Here is a 27,209-nt window from a genome sequence, read left to right as displayed (position 1 = left end):
CCATGGGGTGGGGGTGGGAGGGTATGTCAACCATTCTACCACCACAGCTCTCCTCAACAAGAAGAAAACGCCTTCCTGCTCTTTAGTGCAAGTGCCAACGGAATCATCACAACCTCAGGCAAACTGCTCTGCACTCCAGGAGGCAGCAGGTCAAGAGATCAAAGGGCACATTGCATTGGGTACACCTGCTGAACAAAACCTCTTTCCAGTGCTGAAAAGCAATGTTCCTTTGAGGGCTTAGGTGCACCTGACCCAGGCTACGGTATTATAAATGACCTCCCATACATGTGAAAGTTGGACACTGATAAGGAAGACCGAAGAAGAACCAATGCACTTGAACTACTGTGCTGACGAAGAAAACCGAAAGTCAGACTGCCTAAAGAACAAGCACATCTGTCTTGGAAGAAGTACAGCCAGAATGCTCCTTAGAGCAGTGGTTCCCAACCTTCCTAATGCTGCGACCCTTTGATACAGTTCCTCATATTGTGGTGACCCCCCCAGCCATAAAATTATTTTCATTGCTACTTCATCACTGTCATTTTGCTACTGTTATGAATCGGGCAACCCCTTTGAAAGGGCCGTTGGACTCCCAAAGGGGCTGCGACCCACAGGTTGAGGACCTCTGCCTTAGAGGCAAGGAAGGCGAGACTTGGTCTCACGTACTTTGAACATGTGGTCAGGAGAGTCCAGCCCCTGGGAAAGGACATCCTGCCCGTAAAGTGGAGGGGCAGCGACAGAGAGGAAGGCCCTCAGCAAGATGGCGGTGACCGTGGATGCAGTGGTGGGCTCACATATAACAAGTGCGGCTGACTTAGGACCAGGCAGCTTTTTGTTCTGTTGCACACAGGGTTGCTATGGGTCAGTGATGTGAGCATCACAGAACTACCTCGCAAGATGTGGACACAAGAAACTCAATTTTGGAAAAGAAATGAAAGTATAATATTTAGGCCTACCCTAAATGTTGAGCCACTGCCAAGAACCAACAGATGGTCTGAAGAGCCACCCCAGAAAGTCTGGGGAACCCCGATAAGACTTGGCTAGACACCGCGGAATTTCCAGAATGCCGTCAAAAGGCCAGCTGAACTGCCTATATGAACCCGGGTAGAGACACTGACTTTTCAGAGAGCTAGGAACCAAGAAGATATCAACTCTGCTCTCTAACTGTACCAGGGGTGAGTACACCGATGAAGGCAATGCTCATTGGAACTATGAAGCTGACATAATAATGTAGTGTATTGCCCCTATACTTGATATTTGCTTTCCTGGTTTATAGTTTGAGTTAATTTTAGGATTATTAGATTGTTTGATGTGTTTGCAGTGAATAAACCGAGCATTCAAAAATGTTAAAGAGCTTTAAGTAATTACTGATCGTGCCAGCTGCTCGGGACAATCAGAACGGGCACAACGTCACCAAACAGCACCAACAGGCCAACGACGGGAATGCTTCACTCGGCACAAACAGAGCATTCCTATGGAGGAATGCCTTGTTTTCTCAAAAACATCAGCTACTGCCCACTCCTCAAAAGCGTGGACGCTTAGAATGGCAGAGTGATGTCCGGAGATATTAACGTCAAATCTGAAACTGAGCAGAGACGGGAGAGCTGAGCCACAGATGAGCTTTGAGGCAGAGGTAGCTCAGCTGAGAGAAAGCTCCTGCTGGGTATCCTGACAAGACGAAAGTTGACGGAGCCCAAGAGGAGTGGGCTTGCTGGGACCCGCAAAACGTCGAGGGTAAGTCCCATCCAATGTTGTACCGAGTGCTGAATGGACAGAAGACAGTCTTTGAAACAAGCGCCGACTGTTTCCTGTGAGGCAGAGCCTTACAGGTGTGGCCACATTTCCAACTAGACTTGGGACAGCCAAGTCTGCCCCCACACACCATCCTCTAACACAGGCTCTGAAGCAAACCCGCCTCCCCAGAAATCCCATCCCAATATCTGAACAACGCACAGGGTCAACAGTAAGTGTCATTTGCTACTGCTTACCTGCTGCAAGGGTCCATTCACCCCACCAGGCACGCACGCACGCACTCACTCACCTGCACAGCTACACCCTCCAGAGCAATCCTTAAAGGAATTAGTCAAGGAGCTTTTAAGGACACCAGGGCAGTCCCTACCACTGATCCTGGAGCTACGACTTCTGTAAGAGGAAAGCAGGTGTCATCCGACTGGAAACCCGGACACAATCGTCTGCAGATGTGACCACTCGACAGTGTTGGGACCCATTCCCCACTCAGCTCAGCCTTGCAGAAGCACCCTGGCTTGTGTGGACTGCCTTCCAAATTATGAACGACCTCTGCTGAGGTGCAGGACAGTCTTTATTTCATATTCATTGGAAGTCATCTGGACAGTGTACACAAAACACAAGCTTGGGGTTTTTTTAATGTCAACAAGCAAGTCCCCTGTGGGAAGTAAAACATTATATCAATTCTTTAATCCAAACAAGACCGGTTTTATGGCAGTGGCACTAAATGCAGAGATACTCCTTAACAAGTGAGTGTACTTTTGATGTCCCTAACTCTTCTTCCATGATCTCTAAGAGGTAATACGAAGTGTGTCAACCTGGATATGACCCAAAGGTGTACCCACTTGCCCTACAGCAGTGACAGAATGTGACACCCTAAGTCGAAGTTCTGTACACTGATGTCTCGTGTTCAATTGTGCAGCTGCCATGCTGTCGGAGGAGCTTGGGAAGGAAAGGAGCATAGGAGAGCTAAGGCAACTATAAAACCTCACTGGTCTGTATATTGTGAGATGCACCGCCAGTGTCTGCAGAGCTTGGCTTCAGCGTGCGTGAACTCGAACTCAGAGAGTCCAGCGAGAACTTCAAGAGAGGTCTGTCCACAGCACTCAGAGTACGCCTGCCACTCAACCAGCAACTGATTTCCATTATCTACTCTGAGAGTAAAACACCTGGCTCTTCTGCACTTCTGCCAATAATAAAATGATCTACTAGCCTGCTAGTTTTCACACTGGTGGTACACATCTGGCAGTGGTCAACATCAGAATGGGAAGCAAGAATAATGCTGGTGAGGGTTGGATGTCAGCTTGGCTGGGCCATGATTCTCAGTGGCTTGGCAGTTATATGACACAATTGAGCAGCGACACAATAATGTGACTTGGCTTATATGTTATGATGTCACCCTCCATTTTGTGATCTGATGTGGTCGTTGTCCTCTATTCCTATGTCACACCAATTTCTGCAACACACAAGCCACCACAGCACGACAAACTGACAGGCAGGGAGAAAGGATACACTAGGCACTGGTGAAGAATAATGAAAGCCCCACGGACTGCCAAAAGAACCAACAAATTGGTCTTGGAAGAAGTATGGCCAGAATACTCCTTAGAGGCAAGGTTGGCGACTTGGTCTCGTATACTTAAGGCATGTGGTCAGGAGAGACCAGTCCCTGGGAAAGGACACCTTGCTTGGTAAAGTGGAGGGGCAGCAAAAAGGAGGCAGGCCCTCAAGGAGATGGACAGACACAGTAGCTGCCGAGGCTCACACATGAGGAGGATTGTGGTGTGGGACCGAGTGGTGTTTCTGTTGTGCCCAAGGTCCCTACGGGTCAGAATCAACTCGATGGTACTAACAACAACCCTTTCTGCAGAGTGACCTTTCTTTGGAACCTCACCAGATCAGTAAGTGAGGAGGGGGTGTACACAGCTGCTTAGGTTGCCAGCATGTCATAAGATGGGCTTTAAAAAACCGTAACATGGTGTCATGCTTATGAACACCAGGCAGGCAAAGAACCTGTGGTTCACGGGCATTACGAAATACGCACTCACATTTGGTCACCAATCTACATTGTTTGGCAACTTGAGGGTGGTGTTGTGCCCACCCCATACCTATTGCACACAACCACAACAGTGGGCTCCACCCTGCCAGTGATTATGGAGATAATGCAGAAGGCAGGACACAGTGTCTGTAGTCTGGGCCTGGCCCCCACATGTTGTGTTTGACACCCCTCCCCGCCGTTGTCGTTCATTGCCATCAGGTCAGCTCCAGCTCACTGCAACCTCGACAAACAGAATGAAATTTTCCTGCCCTCCCACTCCGTGTGCAGACAGAGGTAAAGTCATTCTTTTCTTTTCTTTTTTAACATTTTGGAAAAAAATAATCAAGTTGAAAAAAACTAATGACAGGTCACTGAGCGGGGAGGGGAGTCAAACAAAACATGTGTGACCCAGGCCCAGCCTACAAACACTGTTTGTTTGTTTGTTTGTTTGTTTGTTTGTACCTCTGCCTGCACACTGAGTGGGAGTTTCCCACCCACAGGGACAGCACGCATGCCAGGGAGCTCCCTCCATCACTACACGAAGCAGAGGTAGAGGAGCGGGCAATAAAGAATAAGGCCTGGGCAGTTGCACCCCATCCTGCTTTCTACAAGCTCAAACTGGAGCAACCAGGCAAGTACTGGGGCGCTTCTCCCCAAACAAAGGACATGAGAACCTTTCTGGACAAGACTACCCTATCCATAGGGTCCAGGGTGGGGAGAACACGTAGACGGAAGCAGGAAATCTCTACTGCTCCCTGTGAAGGCATCTTGGAAGTGATTATCACTTTTTCTGCAGTCAGCCGAATGGAGCACCCCTCAAATCCCCAACACCTCATCTCTAGAACCGGTGGCTGCGAATTTCTGTTGCACAAGAGGCTTTGCAGACCTGAGTGAGGATTCTGAGATGGGGAGATTCAGCTGGGCCTAGAATGGAATCACCTGTGTCCTTATCAAAGACACTACGGAAGAAGGTGACAGGAGCACAGAAGCAGAGACTGAAGTGATGGACCTTGAAGGGAAAGGGGGTGTCACAAGCCAAGGAATACCAGCGGCTACTAGAGACTGAAAAGGAAACAAATTCTCCCTTTCAAACCACCAGAAGGGACCTGCCCTGCTGACACCCTGACTTCATCCCAATGAAACCGATTTGAACTCTGGAGCCGTGGACCAGTAACAGGATCCAGTTCTGTGGATTGGTGTCTCCAGAAGCCCTGATGGTGTAGTGGTTACATCTCAGGCTGAGATCTGCGTGGTTGGCAGTTTGAAACCATCATTCGCTCCAAGGGAGAAAGGCTGGGCTTTCTGTTCCTGTAAACAGTTACAGTCCCGTGAACCCACAGCAGGGCACTATGAGAGGTGTGCGGGAATGGGTTATGAGGACGGTAGGTAACGAATACGACTTCCCAAGAATGGAGCGATCCTATGAGGAAAGTACATGTGAAAGATGCCCACATACGTGTGCACTGGGGGAAGTTACTGGCCAAGGCACTCAAACACAACTGGTTTCCTCTTGCTAAGTCCTTTCCCAGACAGGCCAAACGGCCACCAAACAGTAGACTAACAGCAATTGCCACACTAGCCCCAAACAAGGCCCTTTTGTACACAGACTGACAGCTCCCAAGCCAGTCTCTGGGCCTGCAAGACTCAGCTCTCTTGCCAACCATCTGACTCTGCTCCCGACTGAGATGGTCTCCTGTACGGAGCTCTCACAGCACACTCCACTTTGTCAACCACTCAATCTGCAAACTCTACGTGAGCTCAGAAAGGCAACTCCCTTCGCAGAGGCAAAAAAAGTGGTGATAGCGCTTTTTTGGTAGCATCACTTGGGATGTGATGACGATCTCTCCATTGACAGGCAATGCTCACACCCAACTGCTGCTTTTAGAAGCCACGGCCGCCCAACTGGACAACACAGCCTTGCAGGAAAACAAACAACTTGAGGCGGGCGGCGCTCTGAGACCTTCTTCCACAGCCCTTTCTTCTTGTCCCCTGACTACGACAAAAATAACTTTTTCTAGTTGGTTGGTCTTTTTCCAGGTGATTTTTTCTTTTCTTTCTTTTTTTGTGGATGAAGTTACAATGTGACCTCCACCTGAAAAAATATCTATCTAAAATATTTCTTCCGTACAAAGGAATGGAGTCACAGCCATATGGCTGACGCTGAGGTTCTGGGCACAAAAAAACAGGCGGATCTGAAACAATTTCAGGGCTGCTTACAGCCCCCGGGGCCTACGTTCTCAAACACCTGCTGCCTTTCCTATGTGCCTGCAACGTTGGGCAGATTGGGCCTGGGCGCTCCTTGACTCCCATCATGAACAGCCTGGCTAAGTGGGCAAGAGATTGGGGCAGGCATCCAGGGAAGTAGAGTACTGGCCAGGTCCACGGTCACTCAGGTGGGAAGGGGCCCAGCCAGGCTTGGAAACAAGGTCACAGCCTGGTCTCAGAATCAGTCTTGCTTTCCGCCCCCTGCGCCCAGCTGCCTCCCCAGATAGAAGCTCGCTTCCTATCAAGCCTGCCCCGGCTGTCACCAGAGCTATTTTCAGCTTCGGTGCAATTTCAATGCCAGGGAGCTGGGCTCATCAGAGGAGATCAGGCGTTAAGAGTGGTGTGCCGGGGGTGGTGCCATTGAGGGCTAGAGGCCTGCAGGAAATCAGGCAAACCGAGGGAACCAGATTTGCCCGTTGCTATCTCTTGGGACTCCCTGGGCAGCCGAGCTGACCACCTGGACAGTTTCTGCCCTGCTCCCTCCTCTGGGGCAGGATTTGAAGCAGCGGTGACTAAGACTCGCGTCATCGGTGCCCCAACTGGCTTGGCCGACCAGCCCCTTTGCAGAATTAAAAAAAAAAGACTCAGCGCCCACCTGGCATTCAAAACCTTTTGCATGACAGCCCATCATCCAGGATAAAGTGTAGGCATCTGCTCTGGCAGCTCTCTTGGCTTGCTCCCGCTTGGGCCATCCCCAGGAGGCACTATCACCCACTTTGGGAAACACTGACTTGAGCTGCAGCTGGTTTAGTAACTAATAGACCCATTGTCCTCAAGTTGATTCACAATGGTGTGGATTGACTATGTGGAACTACACCAGACTGCCACGGCTTTCTTCCGTGGAGCTGTTGAGTGGTTCTGAACTGCCAACCTTTAGGAGTCAAGCGCAAACTCTCTGTGCCACCCACCCCAGGGATCACTTAATAAAAAAGACTTAAGGTCAAAAGTTTTTAATGGGGAAAAAAAACAACACAAAAACCTGGGCAGCTAGGCTGACCCCTTCTTCAGTATGTGTTTAAAGAAATGAATGCTTCAAGATAAACCCACTGCCAAGTAAGGGAGAGGGACACTTTAAAAATTAAATTATGCTACATGAGGTAAGCAATCGATTAGCAATCAATACATATCCAATAGTTACCCACAGGAGAGGGGAAAGCAGTTACTATGAGCTGATAAATGTAATAATCAGAGACACACAAAGTGAAAAGCTGCTATGGCAGCCACTCCTCCCCAAGGTTGGCAAGGGTGCAGGGAGAATGGGCATTCAACCGGGCACAACCTCTGGTAGCTATCGCCTGATGGAACAAATCACGATCTTCGAGCAGGGCAGTCAGTCCCGCGGTGGAGCTGTCCCACGTGCACGAAAGAGCCATGCCACAGTGGTGGATAGGCAGGACAGTCCCCAGGGACACCTAGCCTCCCAGTGCTTGGCTTTGCTGGGCTTTTACAAACTGCAGGTCTGTGGTCACCCCACGGAGAGCACGTATCAGCACCGGGCCACCAACAGCACACAGGTTATAGCCTGTTTGCTCCGGCCAGGTTCCAAACATGTTCCTATGGCTTCTCTCATTAACTAGTCAGCAGTGTGGTTTGAACGCTCCCTTTGACCTGCATTGGGAAGCCAAGACACCAAAGGCGACCAGCTCAGTGTCGATACTCGCTCGATTTACTGCCAGGGTCTGGAACCGAACCAGGAGTATTCCCCAGGGCCAGTTCATCTCCGTTCCATTGATACCAAAATCTCCAGCCACCAAGCAAGCTACGTTGGCCATCTGAGATGCCACAGAACGAGATGGCAGGGAAAGATGCCGACAACCCACACTCCGCCAGGAAAAAATGGGGAGCCAGGGAGGGGAAGAAAAGCTTGGAAGGCTGTTAGGTGAAATATTCATGATAGGTGTCTGCCTGTTGAGAACTGGGGATGACTTCTATCTTTTTCATTTACTGACCAGCATGTTCTGTCTCCATCTCCTTTGTCACTTGCACACACACACACACACACACACACACACACACACACAATTTCAGATAAGAGGGACCCTGGTAATGAGTTGGGATGCGATCCACATGGTTGCCAGTTCAAAACCACCAGCAGATCTGAGGGAGAAAGACTGGGCTTTCTACTCCTCTAACAGTTCCAGTCTCAGGACCCACAGGAGGTCTCTAGTGCCAGCACTGACTCAATGGCAGTGTGAGAGAGAGAGTACAAGACAGAAGCCCTGATCGGCTTTCTGAGAGCACACGACTAAACGTGGCTCCCACCCATGATGAAGCCCCAACCCAAGGGGCACCGTGTGCTCCAGAAAGCACCCCAACATGTGACCTGCAGCTCCCTAGGCAGGAGCTCACAGGAGCCCTCTGCTGTCTGATGAGGGCAGCGCAGATGCTGAGGGCATAGTAAGAACAGAGTGACTAAGCCCCTCGCATGGCCAGGCAAGTGCCTACAGCTTTAGAAGCAGCTCTTCCATCCATCTGCTGGAGCCTTCATGTAAGCGGTTCGAACGCACCTCCTCCTGACCCCGACCCCGGTGGGGAAAATGTGGAGGGCTCCAACTGAAAGGGGGTTTGCAGAAATGCTTCAGAGAGTTCAAGAAAAGGCGCAGGCTGTGTCGCAGCCAACAAGCGATGATGGCTCAAGGGGTTTCTAGTGCCAACCTCTCTTTTAGTCTAAAACTGTCAATAATTCCCAGAATCGCAATTCCACGTTGACTGTTTATTTGGCAGACTGAGCACATTTCCAGCCCAACAGCCAGAGGATGCCTTTACTCGGCTGGAGCCATCCTGCAGGGTGACAAGTTATCACAGTGCTTTCGGGCGTGTCCACTTTCCCAGCCAAAAGAGCAAGTTGCTGAGAAGAATCATCACATAAATAAAAGTATATGAGTATAATAGTGCTTTTGTTTTACTGCCCACCCATCCACCCCCACCCCCGCCACCACCATCACCCTTAGAAATTTGAAAATAAGCAGCTTTGGGGGGCCAAAAGTTTTGTGTTCTGGGCCAAATTTCTGTTCGAGAGCTAAAGCAGGCAATTAATGAAACTTTCAACGAGGAGCAAATGCAGAAAGGAGCCTCTCCCGAAGGCTCTCCTGTGTGAGGCCTGGCTCCTTGATTCGCATTAAGTCCTAAGTTTAAGGGGTCTTCTCCTCTTTAAGAAACCAAGAAGCCCAACCCAACCGACTGCCTGCCAGTCGCTTCTGCCTCAAGGTGACCCTATCAGGCTGAGGGAGCCAGATGACCCACAGAGCCTCCAGGGCTGTCATCTTGATAGCATTCTGACTTCTTTCACGGATTGGGTGGTGGCCTCCAATTGTTGACCTTGGGGTTTGCAGCAAAGCACTTTACCTGCTGCATCAGCCTAGACCGAGCCCCAAAGGGCACGTGTTCTAATCATTCAAGAATCAATCAGAAACAAACCACCTATTTACAAGAAAAAGTATAAAACATTGGCTAGGGCAGAAGGGAGAACCCTGTGGCATTCTAAAGGGACCGTAGTAAGCAGAGGTGTGAATATTTAAACATCACAATTCCCACCTTAAAGGGGGAAACACACACACACACACACACACAATCGATAGGACCGAACACTCAAAAGCAATGGTGTCGTGGAAACGCAAGCCCTGGTGTGATCTGGCAGAACAAGCTGCTCCCTGGACACAATGGGCCATTCTATTGCAAAGCCTACACAGCTCACACCAACAAAACAGAACAAGGGCTGGGGGGGAGGGGAGGAGAGAAGCCACAAGCGTTTCAGGCGTGACCATATTCACTTTGAACTCTATCGCTGGGATGTACAAGACTTAAAAGACACACAAGGAAAGGAAAAGGCGTGATTTAACAAAAATGAAAGCAAGCCCAGTAGAAGGGATGGAAACTAGAGGGAGGCGAGGCCTTTTGTTCCGTTCTCGCAAAGGGCAACAGCGCCCTCTAGTGGGGAAAGAGGTGTGCTGCCCGCGAGTGAAGGACAGCCCAGCGTCCTTCTCAGAAAATCCGCCCAAAGCCTTTTCACTTCGCTGAGGCCTCAGTGAAAGCACAAGATCAGAGGGTTGGAATTGACTAGGACGTCAGATGCCTGTCAAATCCAACATCACCTACAGAATCTTGACGAAGACAGAAAGATGTTCTGATTTTACAACTTAAGCCATTTTGCCTTGGAACAGTAGCTGATATTACACTTGTTTGTGATGTGGCCACTACAATAAACTAAACTCTAAAGCAACGTGAAAGCCTTCATGAAACTCAACCGGTCAAATCTGTAGAATGAGCACAGAGAGATCCAGCTGAGAACTAATCAAGATCACAGCTACCCAGTGGGTGCCAACCCATAGGGAGGGACCCTATGGGAGAGAAGAGCAGCCCCTGTGAGTTTCTGAGGCTGTAACTCTTAACCAGAATAAGAAGTAAAGTAAAACCATGGAGTAAATCCGACTTAGAGACTCCCAGCGCCCCTATGGGGCAGAGAAGGCTAAAAATCCTTAGTGGCAGCCTCATCATTCAATGAAAGAGCAGCTGGTGAGTTTGTACCGCCGACCTTGCGTGTTAGCAGCCCAATCATTGACATGCATTATCAAGTTACAATGTGAGGCTCAGCAGAGAAATTCACATGGGCCTCCTCCTTGGATCCTGGCTTCTCAGAGACTTGGATCATGTGGTTTCCGTGTATGCTCAGTATTTCGATATAAATGGGCTACTGATTTCCTTATGTGACTAATTTGCCATCTTAATGTAATGTCATTCCAGGACATTTTTCCAAGACTGCAATACAAATCTCAACATTTTCTTGGCACAAACTCATTTCAAAATCATTTTATTTGTGATATATGGATAGATTTTAGAATGAGACAGAAGTGACAACAGATGTAAAATTAGAGTTTAAATTTCCAAAAGGCTATTTTGATTATTTTTAGATTCCCTGCCCCCACCCCACCCCACTTCACAAGTACCAAGTTCTTAAAAAGTTGATAAATTCCTAGATCTCACAGTTTAAGTCTTGTCAGTAATCAGAAAGGAAACTGTCATCAGGCATTTTCTGAGTCCCAAGTGTAGACTAAATATAAACAGTGCCTTAGCGTTATAGATTCATTGGGAAGAATGTGGAGGGGGATGTGGGGCTGGGGGTGGGGGTGAGGAGGGACCTGTGGACTGAGGAAACCTATGGCACAGTTTAGGCTGAAAGGCAAAATTTACAAATGGAAAGTTATGAGGCACGCAAAAGAAAATAGAAGTGTATGGGAAGGTGGTCGGTTTCACAACTGTGATGTGTAGATTTGAAATCTTAGGAATGCACAGATGTGCCTGCATGGAGAGAAAGCTCTTCTCTTCTGTGCCTACAGAATGGGTGGGGTTTAGAATGCCCATCAGATCTGAACTCATCTCCTTGGCAATGGCTAGAATCCAAGATGGCCATCACCCCGTGATCTCACACCACATGACAAAGGAGCCAGACCCCACGTTTCCCAGCCTGGGTGCACGCTAAGCCAAAAGCACCAATACCAACAGTCTCCAACAGTAACGTTTGAGGGTTCCTTGCCTAGAAATCTGATGCCTTCTTCCTGTTTTCAAGGAAAGCAAATTTCAGGATAGATTTGATAGCTGGAGAACATAATTGTTACATCTTTTCTCTCCCACGGCCATCAAGTTGATACTGACTCCCAGTGACCCTATAGGACAGAGCAGAACTGCCCCCATGGGCATCAGAAATCCAGGCATTTCTGAGACTGTAACACTTTACAGAGTAGAAAGCCCCATATTTCTCCCACAGAGCTGCTGGTGGTTTTAAACTGCTGACCTTGCAGTGAGCAGCCAAATGGATAACCACTACACCACCAGGGCTCCTCTTAAAATACCTAAACCTCAATCTGAATTAGAATCTGTGTAACAATCCTGAGGGAGGCGATTATAACAACACATAAATACTGAACTGCCCTTCCTGAAATGTGACTGATAGATTCCAAGGGAGCCAGCTTATATTTGTTTAGGAGGAAAAAACCAACAAAAAGCCAGTGTTTCTCTTGTTAATGGGTCCTCTGGCTCAAAAATCGAACTTGGCCAGGCAATTCTAGATTCCAAGTCACACTATTTAGTATGGCCCGTTACTGTGGAGGTTCAAAAGGTGAAAGGAATTGTTCATCCTGACTAAACTCTTGAGAAGGATTTGACAATCAGATCTGAGGCACTCTGGGCTGAAGACTGGATATGGAGGGGAGAGTTCTTTCACTGCTACCACCGAAAACTGAGCTGGAAATGTCAGACTGGCTCCTCCTTGCTACAGTGCTCAAATATAGGAGGATGTTTGGCAAAACCTGGGTATGAGCCCTTAAATGTGACCACAGCCTCTCCTGCTCACTGCCACCATCTGCATGTGTTCCAATAAATGTCCCTCTAACAAGAGCAGGGTTAGTACTGTCCCCCGACCCCCCCCCGGGTGGGGGTTCAAGGCACCCTCATTAGGACTTATGTAAAAGAGGCTGTCTTTGCTGGGCATGTGCCAGGCTGCTGAAATGGAAAGGGGGCATGCTACACTGGACTATTTGTGCACATGACAAAATCAGTTAGACTGACAGGTTTAGGCTGAGAGAAGCTCGGGGCTCTCGGGCTATGAGATGCCTAGCCTCCAACAGTCCTTCTCCTGAGCCGTCACAGTAAGATTTATCTGTAAGGTTCCCAGGTGGAAGGCATTTCCCTTCATTGTTACCACATCCAGGCCATCAGCAGGTGACCCCGGAGCCATGACAGCCTACCCCTCCCCGCTCAGTGCTCAGTGCCACACGGAGACATGAAGGCCTCCCCCGTCTCTATAGCTCGGCACTCTGGACTGCGGGTTCCGGGCCGCTCGGTCTCCTAGCAGCAGCTCTGGGTGAAGAGACGGCTTCCCCCGGGATACTGAGGTGCTGAACTCCACACAGAGAGAGGTCCACAAGCTACAGCTTTCAATCTACAAAGTTCTTCGGGTTCAGACAGCTGGGCAAACAAAGGTCAAGGAGAGAAGAGTGTTAGTTTCTGAGGCAGCAACATCCTAGGCCTTGCAGCTCCCTGAAAAAAGGGCACCAAGTTCAGGCGAGGGCTGCAGGGAACGGGCTGGGCCTCCTCCACATGGACAGATGTCGAGGAGCATCCATTTATTAGTGCAGTGGCCACTTTATAGACTGTGGATGCCCTCTTACTTTCAAAGTGATCCCATCACTCTTCCCAAAGGGCCAGAGAGCAAATCCTTTTGACTATGTGGGACAGATGGTCTCTGCTCAACTACTCGGGCGAGGGAACACACAGCCAGACAGACAGACAGGAAATGGAAGCGAATGGACATGGTGTGTTCCAATAAAGCTTTATTTATAAAAACAGGCAGTGGGTCATTGGCGGCCAGCCCCTGACCTGGACAGCCAAGCACAGTCAACAGTTCTATCTGACTGGGAAGGGGCAGTTTTGACAAAAACAGATGCCATGGGCCCTCAACGCTCTGTTGTGGTGGTTCCTCAGAAGCCCCCTGCAGCTGCCAGAAGCACAGCACCCTCAGCTCTGGAGTCAACTGATGTAGGCTTCCCTCCGACTGCCTCAGTCCCACAAAACAGCCCCAATTCAAAAATACAGCTCTCTCCCACTTGCTACTGGGGGCAGAAAAAGAAAAGTCAGCTTAGAGGTTATTTCAAATGGGTGATGTCTTAATATCAGACCCTGAAGTCCACCAGAAAAAAGCAAAGCTGTCCCCTCCGACTGTTAAGTGAGTAGACAGTTTAGAACAGGAGGAGGGGGGATGGGGAACTAAGTACAAGGGCTGAGGAACCAAAAAGGCAACCAAGGCTAGGCATGTGCAGTAGGCACAAAAGTGGCAGGTACTACTACATGGCTTTCCTCTGAGGGGTGCTAGACCTAACAACTTGCTTAAAGCTTAGAAAGCATGAGCACACAAGAGCACAATGACTTGCAAAACCGAGACCCAACTGTGGTCCCCAACCCCAAAGACGCTAGCTCACTTTAAGAAAGCACTGCCCACTGAGTGGGGGGCAAGTGGGGAAAGGCCTATGGAAGAGGAAACCCACAGAGCACGCAAATAGCACCAGAGCTGCCCCCTGAGCCCTCTACCACAAGTGATTTCACTTCTAAGTGTTTCTGCATTCCACTGCATTCTGTGTCTCGTGGCAGAATTCCTTCCCCCTAGAAGACTAAGAACTGAAGATTAGAACCAGCCCAGACCCACCTGCAACACGACCACCTCACTGTCCCCTTCCACAAGCATGAGCATTTCATCATTGGCAATGCCAAGACCGTCAAAGAACAGAACAGAACCACTGGCAACATCAGATTGGCAAAGCAACCTCTGAAGCCCGGAGAAATCGCCATCTCTCAAGAGAACCACGGATGTGTCCTGTGCCGCCAGTCCAGTCCACTTCTGGGAGAACAGAAATCCTCAAGGCTAAAGACTCAACAGCCTATAGTCAGAAGTGGGCCCCCATGGCGGCAGAGAGGAAGGGAAGGCCGGCGTCATGAGGGCTCTGAGAGAAGATGGCTCCGGAATGCCCAGCCGCCATGGAAACGAAGATGCCCACTTCACTCGGCATTCAGCTACTGCTTTGAAACGGGCAGAAATAGAGTCGTGATAGCAGTTTCTAAATTGACACGTTTCACAGCTCAGCTTTATCTAGAAGCCGCAGGCTGCTCGGGCAGGGGCATTCCATGACAGCCATGCAGGATATAAAAGCTAAGTGAGTTAGGAGGGAAAGCCAAGGGCCTCGGAAGCGCCTGCCTTTCTTTGCACCTGATACGACTGTGGCAGCAAGGATGCTCTTTCCGAGCATGCGATTGCCTGAAATTTTCAGTATGAGATGTTGTTTTTTAATGGAGAATAAAAATCTCCAGCACTCACTTTGACTTACACTTCTGAGGAGCAGAGAGGGAAGCATGGTGAGAAGCAAGGCTAAAGGCAATTTCTGAGGGAGGTGGAGCTCAGGGTGGCTGTGGGCGTGAACAGGAGGGCTAGTCACCCTGAGACAGGCATCTTGAGCTTTAGGATTCCTCCTGAGTATTGAACTGGACTGAAGACACAGACTTGCAATGTCCACAAAACAAGTGACAAGCATCAGCAAGGGAGGGCTTTCCAGGGGAAGGGGCAGTGGGGAAGAGAACCAAAGATTGGGGGGACTTTGTGCAAGAGGTTTGAGGTCCATGCTGACTGACAGCACATGCACTCTGCACCATTCCTGAATCGCCTCTCTAGGTTGTAATTAAATAGCCAATGAGATGGAGTTCTTTTACACTCAGAGCCACTCGACAGTCCCAGCATGAGCCTGGCATGATGAATCTTTGGAAGAAACATTACCCAGGGTATGTCGTCTGCCATCAGACCTAGCAAAGTTTGGACACTTACAAGAAAAATAACCAATAATTACATGGGGGGGCCACATTATTTTACTAATTAAAATATGGTCTATCCAGAAGCCAGAAGATTAAGGGAATGAGATCTTTTGGTTAATTTTCTGGTTAACTGAGTGTTAAACAACAACAAAAGGCTATTTTATTTTAGTGTTTAAGTCATTCGTTTTTGACATTACCCTACACTACATCGGTCGGTCCACCCACACCCTTGCCATACCAGGAGTCGGTATAATTAACACAAGCTATTGCTTCTAGGATGCCTGAGGAGCTGGCCATTGTTTCTAGGACAGTTTCATGAACGTTGACATCAATAACAACTAAGAGAATGTATCCCGATACAGAGGTCTTGACAACTAGATTGAACATATTCAGAGTCCAGGCTGAGGACGGTGAGTTGATATTAAATCATTCGCTATTAAAAAAAAAAAAAGACCATTGGCTTCTTTGTCCTGATAAACAAGTTCTGCTCTGGACTGGCAGCCTAAACTTTAGCCCCTGGTCTGTGCACAGACCAAGCATTTACAGATGCATTCTCATCTCCCGGGCTTCCCAGGTGGTGCTGTGGATTGCTTCCGGAGAATGAAGGCGGGGCCATTCAAAATAAAGGCAGGAAAGCAAGGAGAGGATGGGGTGATACACAAAGGGGCAAGATGACCCACAGGGGGCACTATGAGGCAGGGGTGCAACACCACCCAGAGGACAAGACAGAAGACTGTGCCATGCAGTTTTGAATCACTCTTTGCAACTCAGATACAGATGTAAGTGAGCTTGAACAAAATGCCGCACACAGCACCACCCTAGAGTCCAGCTGCTGTCTGCAGGGTCTCTATTTGGAGAAAGCAACCCCCCCACCAGGCCATTGACTACCACCCAATCATCACTGTCAGCGCACCACAGAAATTGTGAGTCATTTAGAGGTTACAACAAGGACTAATGAATTCTCCAATTTTATAAAGAAAGGAGATCCTTTCCTGAAGGAAAATGATATTCTCAGGGACCAATGAAAACTTGCAGCTGCCTCTGTTCCACAGTCGGGAGACGATGTTGTTGCCCATATTCCATTACCAATCAATGTTGGTTTGAATAACCCAGGTAATTGAACCATGTCCGGACAGCACCCGGCCCGGGTCAGAAGCTCTGAGGCCGAGCCTGTTGTCTCTGCTCCGGGAATACCAAAATAGCCACAGCCTTTTGCTGAGTGTTCGGCTTTCAGAGGAGTCAAGGTCGGCTCCAACTCAGCCTTCCCTAACGCTGGGATGTAGATGTAAAAAGAGGTCAGGATTTTAATGACATGGCAGTGGAAGGGGGTTATAAATATATCTTCCAATTAGAGAATCACTACCCAGAAAGTTCATTGCAAGAAATTTACGTGGATTCATTTTTAGCTCACACACACACACAAGCGCTCACGCACAAGCAAATAAAATCATGGTGGCAGCCTACCGATTCCGGAATTGGCCCCAGTCACGACAACCACTTTGCCGCTGAAGTCTCGGCCCTGCAGGATTTCCATGGCGGTGGTGCTGCCGTCGTACCTCTGCCGGGTGGTGGGTTTGGTAGGATTGTCATCCACAGTAAATGCCAGCCGTGGGTCCAAATAAGTGGTCCTCTTGTTTATATGACTGCCAAGAAAAGGAGGTCGCATTTGGCCTGAGCCCAAGGGCCGTGAGCACTGGCATTCAGCACAGTATAAGATAATTACATTTCTCAGCTACCAAAAGCTTTTCTTCACATTGACAGGAAGCAGGCCCCTTCAGTCTACCTTCTGGCCTCCAAAGGACCACACAGCCCCATGGAACGATGGCCATCGAATCCTCTTCTTCCTTGTAGTCAGCAGCCTAATGCATACCACACTAACCCACTGGGGATCCTGCCTCCATAAGAAGCTAAGGAAGGTTTGGTTTAATCAGGCACATTGGAAACACTAGAGAAATACCCATAAAATCTGCAAAATTCAGCATTCAGTTTTTGAAGATCAGTTTTTGCTCCACTTTAAGGAAACCGAAACAGAAGTTGCAGAGGCCATGCCATGGGGGTGCTACTTTAGGCTCTGGACAGCTGGCACACACTGGGAGCAGGTCCTGCCCCACCACCATAGTTTGGTGTATCTTAACTACAAGTTAAAATGTTACATACATACCTTTTTTTAAAAAAACAAATAATTCCAACCAACTGACAACTCCCAACTCTGTCAACAGTCATTGCCCTCTTGACAGGAGTGGTCAAGAGGGCAGTTGGAGCAGTGGCCTGGGTTAAAATCCTGGCTCTACCTCTTACCCACTGTGGCATCCTGAACAAGCCACTCGCTGGCTCAGTCCGAGCCATCAGCAGTGAACCACAGGTAATGAAAGCACTACTGCCTTAGGGTTACTCTGAAGACTGAATTAGCTAAGGCTTCAGAGCTAAGGTGATTTAGCTCCCCATCTCATCTGATCTCACAAGGTAAGCAAGGCCAGGCCTGATTCCTACTTGGATGGGAGACTACGAGGGAATACTGAGTGCAGTAAGCTTTGGAAGGGGCCCAATGGTGTGCTGCTGCTAACTACAAGGTATTTCAAAACCACCAGCCATACTGCTGGGAAAAACATAAAGATTTACAGCCTCAGAAACCCACAAGGGCAAATCTACTCCATCCTGTAAGGTTGCTATGAGTCAGACTTGCCTTGTTAACACTGAGTAGGCTTTAGAGCCCTGATGGCACTGTCAAATAAGCAAGAAACTGCTAACGGAATGGTCAGCGGTTCAGAGCCGCCAGCCCTTCCACAGGAAAAAATGAAGCTGTCTGCTCCCACAAAGACTGACAGCCTTGGGACCCCTGTGTAGGAGCACTATGAGTAAGGGCTGACTTGATGACAGTAGGTTGAAGCTATATGATTCCTAAGTGATTAATGTTATCGTTTGTTATTAGAATGTACTTCAAGGGCAGAATCAGAAAGGTGAAAAACTTTAGAGACAAGGATGCTCAATTTACAATTATAATCTATAAATGGTTACATTTTTATTTTTATTAATAAAATGGTAAGTTATAGAATATCTGTATAAAATACTCAGTCTCTACAACCCAGGCTGTCAAGTCGAGTCTGATGCCCTGAGGCTATCTTTCCAGAAGCAGGCTGCCAGGTCTAGTCTCCCAGGGACCAGCTAAAGGGTTCAAACCACTGACAACTTGATTATCAGCTGAGCACTCAGTCTGTAAACCACCTGGACACTTCAAAATCCTTAAGAGTGACTAACTCTCTGAGAAACGATAGGTCTGAGAAATTGTTCATAAGATAAAAAGCTCCAACTCATTGCCATCAAGTGGATTCCAACCCTGGTGACCCTACAGGACAGAGTAAGACTATGCCTGTCCCTGTGGGTTTTTGAGACTGTCAATCTTTGCGAGCAGAAAGTCTCAGCTTTCTCCTGTGGAGCAGCTGGTGGGTTTGAACTGCTGACCTTGTGGTTAGCAGCCCAATGCATAACCCATTAGGCCACCAAGGCTTGGTTCACAATGTATTACACAGGGAAAATGAATTCCTCTGCAGTTTCCCCGAGCACATCCCCTTCTCTTGTTAGTGTTTAAGAACATTTGTGCAGCACAGACAGGAAGAGCTCATCCTGCAGGGAGCATGGTGAGTAAGTATTCCATGTGGTTCTAATTTCCCCCATTTTTTATAGTTGATATGTATTTCCACTCCTAATATTTAAACCTCATTAAAAAGTAAGGAGACCAAGAAGAGTCTCTCGGTAGATACTTACTCCACAAAAAACACTTGTCCGTTCTCATCAGTTTCTTGTTCCCAGCCATATGGCAAGTCTGAAACACAGCAAAGATTGACAAATTGGCAGGGGTCCTGGTAAACAGAAGCCCCCCTCTCTAATCCTCCCAGGTAAGAGAGGAAGACCCACACCTGGCAAGCCCCTGCCCAATAAGCCTATACCACCAATCCAACAGCTTCAACACCAAAAAGTCATGTGATCCAATTTTGGCCACCGCACAAGGTCTAATAACTAACCCAATGGACCACATATTTGTGCCTATTGCTCAGTCTTAAACACTACATCCAATTCCTGCCTCTGCGATGCTCCAATCAATGTGAATTCTCTGCTGAATAAATCTATAGAACTTATCTATATGGGTAGCAGGCACCCAACACCTCATTCACATGATGACTTCTGGCATGTCATGCAATATTATACGTGTGTGTGTGTGTGTGTGTGTGTAGTGTAAACACATACTGTTTCATGTTTACATCCTATCTCTTCAACTGGACCCTAAAAGCCCTTGAAACAAGGACCTACCTTCCTAACCTTCCATCCCTGGGATCTCCTAGAGAGAAGCACCTAGAAGGCATGGGGATCTTTGTGGAAGCCACACAACACTGGTATCTTTATCGGTGCCATGAACCAAGAGCACCTCTACAAACAGATCATGTGACAGTACAAAGATACACTGTGGTCCAAGGACCTGATTATTTTAATACCAGGTTTTACTTTTATTTTATTTTTCTTTAAGACCAATAAGAAGTCATCCTCACTCCACTCCACCATCTCATCCCATTCTCCTGCTGAATCCTACATGCACCACAGAGCTGACTGCAGCTCCCTAATGGTTTGCCAGAGAGCTGCCCCAGAGTGACATGCTGACCCACCTGGATGATGTCTAACCAGTGTTTTAAACACAAGGCCCTGGGCCCTATGATGACAGAAAAATACAAACCTCCAGCTACTCGCTTTCTTTTCCCAGTTTTCGGATGCTCCCACTGAGTCTTCTCTTCGGTGTGACTGTCAAAAAAGAAAAATTCCACAAAACAATGATGAGCTATAATGACATTTCTAGTATGAATCCCATTGCAAAGAATGGGGATTCTGGAACACTCCACTGTGCTCATGCAGAACCTAGAGAGGGCTAGAGATAGTCATGCACACAGAACCCAGGGAAACTGCATGGTTCAAAGCCAGGAGAGGTGTGTGACACGGTTGTATCCGTTCATCACACTTGCCATTCCCCACTTATTCAATGAGCTGAGAGGCTGGACTCCATAAAGAACGAGGGCTCAGATTGGAAAAGGCTCATTAACCACTTACGCTTGCAGAGGGCACAACCTGGCTGGCTGAAAGCTGAGAAGACTGGAAGTGCTTACTGACAGAGATTAAAGATTACGGCCCTGAGAATGAAAACCCACACAACTGGCCCAAGAAGCAATATCATGCTAAGCATGGAAGAGATTGTCAAGGATTCAATTTAACTAGGATCCACAATCAAGGAGCATGGAAGCAGCAGCTGCCAAGAAATGAAATGGCATATTATATGACGTACGTCTACCACAAAAGACCTCTTCTGAGTACTGGAGAGCAGAGCTGTCACTATGAAGACCAAGGTGTGCCTGGCCCAGGCCATGGTATGTTCAAATTCCTCCAATGCATGCAAAAGCGGGATGATGGAAAAAGAAGACAAAGACGAGGGAAGAATTGACGCGTTTGAATCACAGTGCTGGTGATGAACACTCAAAGTACCAGGGATTGTCAAAAGAACCAACAAATTTGTCTTGAGAGAAGTATAGCCAGAATGCTCCTTGGAAGAAAGGCTGGACATGTTATCCCAGGAGGAGGACATGGTACTTGACAGTGTAGTGTCGGTGAAGAAGAGGAATAAAGATCCTTAATGAGATGGACTGTCACAGGAGCTGGATCAATGGGCTCACACAGAGTCACGACTGGGTGGAGTCAGGATGACACAGAGTGGGCACTGCTTTGTTCTGTTGCTCATAAGGTCCATACGAGATGGAATCAACTCAAGGACAGCTAACAACACACTTCTAAAGATAACCGCATTAAATGCTTTCCCTTCCAGGTGATGCTGTCATTTAAAAGTAATAGAGCCAAACATTCTGTCAAAAAGACACTTTCTTCCGTCAACATAGACTCCTGTCACAGGTCTGCCTCTACGTTGGTATGAAGGTGGCGGCTTCCCGCCTCCCTCACATCATTCACAGGACAGGATCTACGTCTCCCAGGGCCCATCACTGTCTGCCACCACTTCAGTCGTGCTGGCCACTCCCTGTCCTCAGCCCTGCCTTGCTCCCTCCTGCCTCAGAGACTGCACCCTTGCTGCTCCCTCCACAGGGCCCACTCCCCTGTGGCTCCTTCTCATGTTCCCAGTCAAAATTCACCTCCTCCAGTAAGGCTCAGTCAGTCTCTAGCTAGAGCAGACCCACCGATTCCTACCCAACTCCAAACCCCATACCAAACATAAACCTCAAAAGGAACCCTGGTGGCACAGTGGTTAAAGCACTCAGGGGATACCACCTGCCAGAAGTCTCTGCACTGCTCACACCCTGCTTTCTTCTGGTGCCTCATCACCGGTTGCAATAAAACTATCTACTTGCTCACTGCTTGTCTCCAACACCCCCATCTCCTGGGCAGGAATATCTTATCCAGAGCCTGGCAAATGGTAGCACTCAAGAAATACTTGTTGAAAGGGGAAACAATGGAATGAAAGATCGAATGAATAAATGAACAAGTGAGGTCACAGCCCCGAGGTGGGGCACAGACAGACGGCCATGAGACATGCGGAGCAAGATAGAAGTCACGGGCTCCTCAGAGTCAGAAGGAGGAGCCCCTTTCCCAACAGCAAGGAGGCTGACCCCAGGGTAACAGTGAGGAGCAGGACCAGAGAGTGGCTTAGGGAGGAGGAAAGGGTGAGAGGAACGAGGACGCCAGGGACAGCCAGGTCAGAGGGGGGTCAGGCCCTGCCTAACTCCGTTTCTTAACTTGTACCCGCCCTTCCCAGTCTGCCCTGGGCATCTTAAAAGCATCTGTTCTCCCACATGGGACAAACGAATCACTTAACAGTCACCCCCAACCCTAACTCCCTCCTAGATGCTAATAACCAGAGAGAATAGAAGTTCCACCATGGGTCTGTTCTGAGCATTGCCACCCCCAAGGGAGACCCCAAGGTCTAACTGAAGAAGGTAACGTGGTGGTTGAAGACTCTCCAACCCATCAGATGTATGCCTACCACATGCCTCAGTTTCCCCATTAGTAAAATGGGGAGAGTATTAACGCTTTTTGTTGTTGACAGGTGCCAGCTCACTGGGACCCCAAATGACAGAGCAGAATTGTCCTATGTTTCCTAGACTGTAATGTTTGTGAGAGCACATTAACCCTCCTGTAGAGCCACAGGTCGCTTAGTAAGCTACCACTTGGGCTGCTCACTACAAGGTCAGCAGTTCGAAGCGAGCAGCAGGTTCTGTTTGAGAAAAACAAGACTTTCTCCTGCATTAAAAAAATCACAGTTTCGAAAAACCACAGAGGCCATTCTACCTCATCCCACAGCGTGGCAATGAGCTGGAATGCATTCACTGGCAATGAGTTTGGGTCTTTTGGAGAGTCACTAGTGCATTAGAACTGATCTTTTCGTTCAGAGTTGAGTGCTTAACCACTGTGCTACTAGGGTTCCCTGCAGTCATACCCACTTGGGGTCAAAAAGGACTGAATAAGCCAGCACGTAAGAAGGATTCTAAACTGGGCCTTCCACATAGCAGTGTTTTTCCAAAATAAATACTTCTCCATGAAAACTAATTAAAAGGTATTCCTTTTTACTATAACCTAAACTTACTTTAACAGTCAAGTCCCAAAAACGTTATCCTTCCTTAAGTCCTCGTAGAAGCCTCTTCTTTTTCTGTCAGACAACTTTTGGCAAGAAATACTTATTCATGATTTTTATTTCAAGCAAAACCAAACAAACTCACAGCCATGGAGTCAATTCTGACTCACAGTGACCTTTTAGGACAGGGTAGAACTGCCCCTGTAGGTTTCCCGAGACTGTAACTCTTTACTGAGTAGAAAGCCTCATCTTTTCCCCACAGAGTGGCTGGTGGTTTCAAACTGCTGACCTTGCGGTTAGCAGTCTACCTTCAAAATTACATTTTGACATTATGCGAACAGCACACTCAGGGAAGAAATTCCAAGTCTCTTGCTTTTGAAGCAAAGTTTAAATCAGCAGGGAGTGCTAAAACCCCCAACTCAAGGGGCCCAGAGAAGTGTCCTGAAAAAGAGCAGCATCTCCCTGCAGGGAAGGCTGGAGATGGGAGGGACGGCCAGTAGTGGTGTAGACTTGGATCAGAAGCCTCCACTTCTCCCCCAAAAAGATCTAAACTCCTGTCTCTCTCTCTCTCTCTACTTGGATCAGAACCCTCCACTTCTCCCCCAAAAAGATCTAAACTCTTCTCTCTCTCTACTTGGATCAGAACCCTCTACTTCTCCCCAAAAAAGATCTAAACTCCTCTCTCTCTCTCTGGCAGTGAGCCTTCGGTGGATGGGAAGGTCCCAGAGCGCCCCTTTCTTGATAAGAACCCAGATTGAGCCACAAGTGCCTCTCCCTGGAGACTCCAGGCTGGTAGGGGGGGGGTCCCAGATAATGTGGGTGCCTTTGGGTTCTATCAGTGCCCCACGGTGCATTTGGTCAGGGGAGTGCGTAAGAACAGGGTAAGACTGGGAAAGGGATTTCCACAAGAACCCAGAGATCTAGGACCTCCAGGCCTGCCAGGCCTGGCCCAGCTGCGCACGAGCTGGAAACAGGCCATGGCTGGTCAACAAATAGAAAGTCTTCAGGGGAGACTCAAAGAGAAGGCTGGACTAGCAAAGACACTTAACTGGCAGGTCAGGAGAGACCCAGGGGGCTGCTGAGAAGCCGGGATAGGGCAGGCCAGAGGTGTCACTTCGTCCCAAGGGCCAAGGAACAGAGGGCCTCGGGCAGGGCAGGAGAAGAGGCGAGGAGGGATGTGTCCTCCAGCTATGGGAGCCTGTCCGTACTGGGGGAAGACCCCCCAGCTCTCCCAGCAGGCAGGCAGTAGAGAGGGAACCGTGAGTGACAGGGCACGTGTGTACATTTGTTATCACTCACTAGCCATTTGTGCGAACGCGGTGCTTTATGCCAAATGCCTGATCTATCGCTCCTGGCGACCCCTGGTGCAGCCGAGGTCGCCAGCAGAGCCTTCGTGTCCTGCAGCTGCCCAAGGTCACGCAGTAAGTGACGGGGACCACACTGGAAAACGGACCAGGAAGCTGGGCATTTGTTGACAAGCACCTACTGCCATGCCCCCGCCCCGGCGGGGCACGTGGCTTCATTTCCTGTGGGGCCGCTGTGGCCCCGGCCCCGTGAGCCCCTCCCCCACCCCACCCTCGGCGCCCTGTCGCTGCCGAGGGGCCCTCGCTGGCCCCGGGGCTCCCGCGACGGACTCGCTGCCGCAATCCCTTCCTCTGGGCGGGCCCGCGGGGCGGCGCAGGTGGCGCGTGCGGGCAGCGGAGTGGCCCGGAGCGTGAGGCCGTCGGCCTTCAGGGGGGTCCCGGCCCGGCGGCACCCACTGCGGCCCCCTTACTTGGCATAGTAAACCCAGCCGTCCTTGGTGGTCCTCTCCTCCCAACCGGGAGGCAGCTCGTCCTCGCTGTCCGTGTCGTCCAGGCCCGCGTAGCGAAGGGCTGCCATGGCCGGCTGAGGAGGCTGCTGGGTCACCCACTCGCTCAATCGCCCGCAAGTCGGGTCGCTTTCCCTCAGAAACTCCTGCTTCAAACCAGCGCCGCGCGCGTCGTCCCCGAGACCGCTCGCGCCTGCGCACTGCGCCGCCGCCTCTCTGCCGACTCCGGACCCTTGAATCCGGTCTCCAGACTTTCCCAGCTGCTAGTTGTAAAATGGGAGGGGCACGACGAGGAGCGCGGCAAAAGCGCGGACGAAGCTGCGCCGCCACTTGAATGTATCTAAAACACGGAGAACGCTCAAGGATTCCGCAGATGGAACGGAGCTTCATCAAACTGTCAGCCGCCGGGGGTGGGGCGTGAGCGTCCAATCACGGCCTAGGACTCCACCCGTTGCTGGGAAACCCATAATTCCTTCCGTGTTGTTCTGCCCAATCCTGTGAGGCTTCCGTGATGGGGCATCCTGGGAAATGTAGTCCGGGCCCCGCCGCGTCAGAAAAGTGGAGCTGACAGAAAGTATTCCCATAGTGGTCCTCTGAGCTGCAGCCCCTCCTGGGGTTGGGGCCTTAGGAAGAACGAATGTTCTCAGAACATTCAGAATGTTCTCAGAAGCCTTCCGGGGGCGCTCCTTCGCCCAACACTGTGAGTCTCCAACCGGGTTGTGCATATAGAGCACCTGCAGAGCGTCCAAAATGCCGATGCCCGCGCTTCCAAATTCCCCCAGTCAGCCTGACAGAAGTTACTCTTTATTCCTAATACTTGGCGGTTATCCCGTGATACGTTAGCATTTACCGGGTCCCGGGCGAGGAATCCACAGGCTAGCTCTTTCCTGTGCCTGACGCCTTTGTGGGGTCTTAGCAAAGTTGAGACTCCACCCCTGCGTCCTAATGATCCCTGTCCTGACTACAGGGACGGAGGCAACCCTATCCTCGGCTTCTTTTCTCTCGCTAGCATTTAGTAAAATGTCTGCAGCCACAAAGTTGCTGGATGAATGAATGAATGCGATTCTTCAGCACTGGGACTGATCTTTTAGGAAGCAACCCTCATGAAAACAAAATTTCAAAGCTGACCCCTTCACATTCTCTTGGAGCGCGGCGAGCAATCTATTTTGTCTGAGTCAAAAAGCTACCAAAGTAAATATCTTCCACTTGCCCCACCCTATGATGTTTTTCAGAATATATCCCCCTTTGGGGTTTGGTGCCCTTCCCTATGTTATAGGGAAATCTGTGGATTATCATTTCTCTGCCTTAAGTCTCTGAATAATGCAGTCCTCAATCCGACTCTCAAATACTGCGGGTTTCCAGCAAAGCAGTGTTGCTTTTTGTCTTTTGAAGTCCCGAACTTGGAATTCCTGTAGATGGGCTGCTGTGCAGGGTCCTCAGGGGAGAGATTTGCTTTCCTTTGAAATTGCCCAACCAAAAAATCTGATTTAATAAAATCACGTTTTCATTTGAAGAGGCCTGCTAGCCTAACTCAAACCTAGGGAAACGCATTCCCCACCCCACCCTCAAATCTATGTGTATTTAAATCCCTCATTATTAATCTCTGCTCCCTCTTTCTCTTCTCACCTGAACCCACTTATTCCTTTGATAGGAATAGAAAGCTAGGGCTTTAAGTGCTCTGGTGGTCCGAAAGGGGGTGAATGAGGCCAAACTGATTATTAGCCTCAGTGGCGGCAAACACTATCTGTGGTTTGTACAGATATCTTGGGTTGTGCCCTTAATGAGAGAAGCTTGAGTTTGTGTTCAACCACTAAAAGATGTGATCATTCCAACCACTCAACCCTGACAAATTGCTTCTCTAACAAAAGCCTATGGAGGAATTCTACTCTAACACATGAGACTTTCATGTTGAGAGGTGGAAAGGGGGCACTCATTGGTGACCACAGCTCCTACTAGCCCCTTGTGGCCTCTGACTAGGCATCAGGCCACACAGGTGGTCATAGAGCAGGGTGCCCTTTCCCTAACAGGGTAGTGGTCTCCCTGGTAGAATTCTCAAGCTCTGGGTCAACATTCTGCTGTTTTCACCTCAAAGTCCTCTCCTGCCTTCTGCATTTCAGTTTCTCGGCAAATCATTCCCCTAGGGAGAGTCTTTCTTATGCAACACCAAGGTCAAGACCCACTAGATGCCAATGCTCCTCCAATTATGACAACCAAAACTCTCCCCAGTGGTTAACAAATGTCCCCTGGGGAGGGCAAACCATCCCCAGTTGAAAATCTCTGATCTCTACCAACAGTCTATCAGAACATTGCCAACTAGGGAACCCATGCTGTGATGTCCATATCCAAGTGTTGAAGGACCCATTTCTGCCTGAGGACTATAACGTGTACCTGCCTCT

At 49.2% G+C, this 27,209-nt stretch overlaps 1 protein-coding gene across 1 annotated transcript in view; it reads right to left on the bottom strand.

Annotated features, from left to right (window-relative positions):
* WWOX (WW domain containing oxidoreductase) overlaps positions 1 to 24,940 on the bottom strand; it is a 975,529-nt gene extending 950,589 nt beyond the window's left edge. Inside the window, exons 1-4 of the mRNA XM_004704533.3 lie at positions 24,778 to 24,940; positions 20,115 to 20,179; positions 19,154 to 19,211; positions 16,856 to 17,034 (exon numbers count right to left, since the gene is read on the bottom strand). Coding sequence (XP_004704590.1) covers positions 16,856 to 17,034; positions 19,154 to 19,211; positions 20,115 to 20,179; positions 24,778 to 24,884 — 409 coding nt within the window. The 5' untranslated portion in view covers positions 24,885 to 24,940. The remainder of the gene's footprint in view (positions 1 to 16,855; positions 17,035 to 19,153; positions 19,212 to 20,114; positions 20,180 to 24,777) is intronic.
* Between the last annotated feature and the right edge of the window lie 2,269 nt (positions 24,941 to 27,209).

Source organism: Echinops telfairi, unplaced genomic scaffold (genome assembly GCF_000313985.2).
Source record: "Echinops telfairi isolate 266 unplaced genomic scaffold, ASM31398v2 ScPeMD7_2291;HRSCAF=2852, whole genome shotgun sequence".
Lineage (NCBI taxonomy): Eukaryota > Metazoa > Chordata > Mammalia > Afrosoricida > Tenrecidae > Echinops > Echinops telfairi.
Note: the sequence above shows the minus strand (reverse complement) of the source record. Positions and strands in the feature narration are given on the sequence as shown.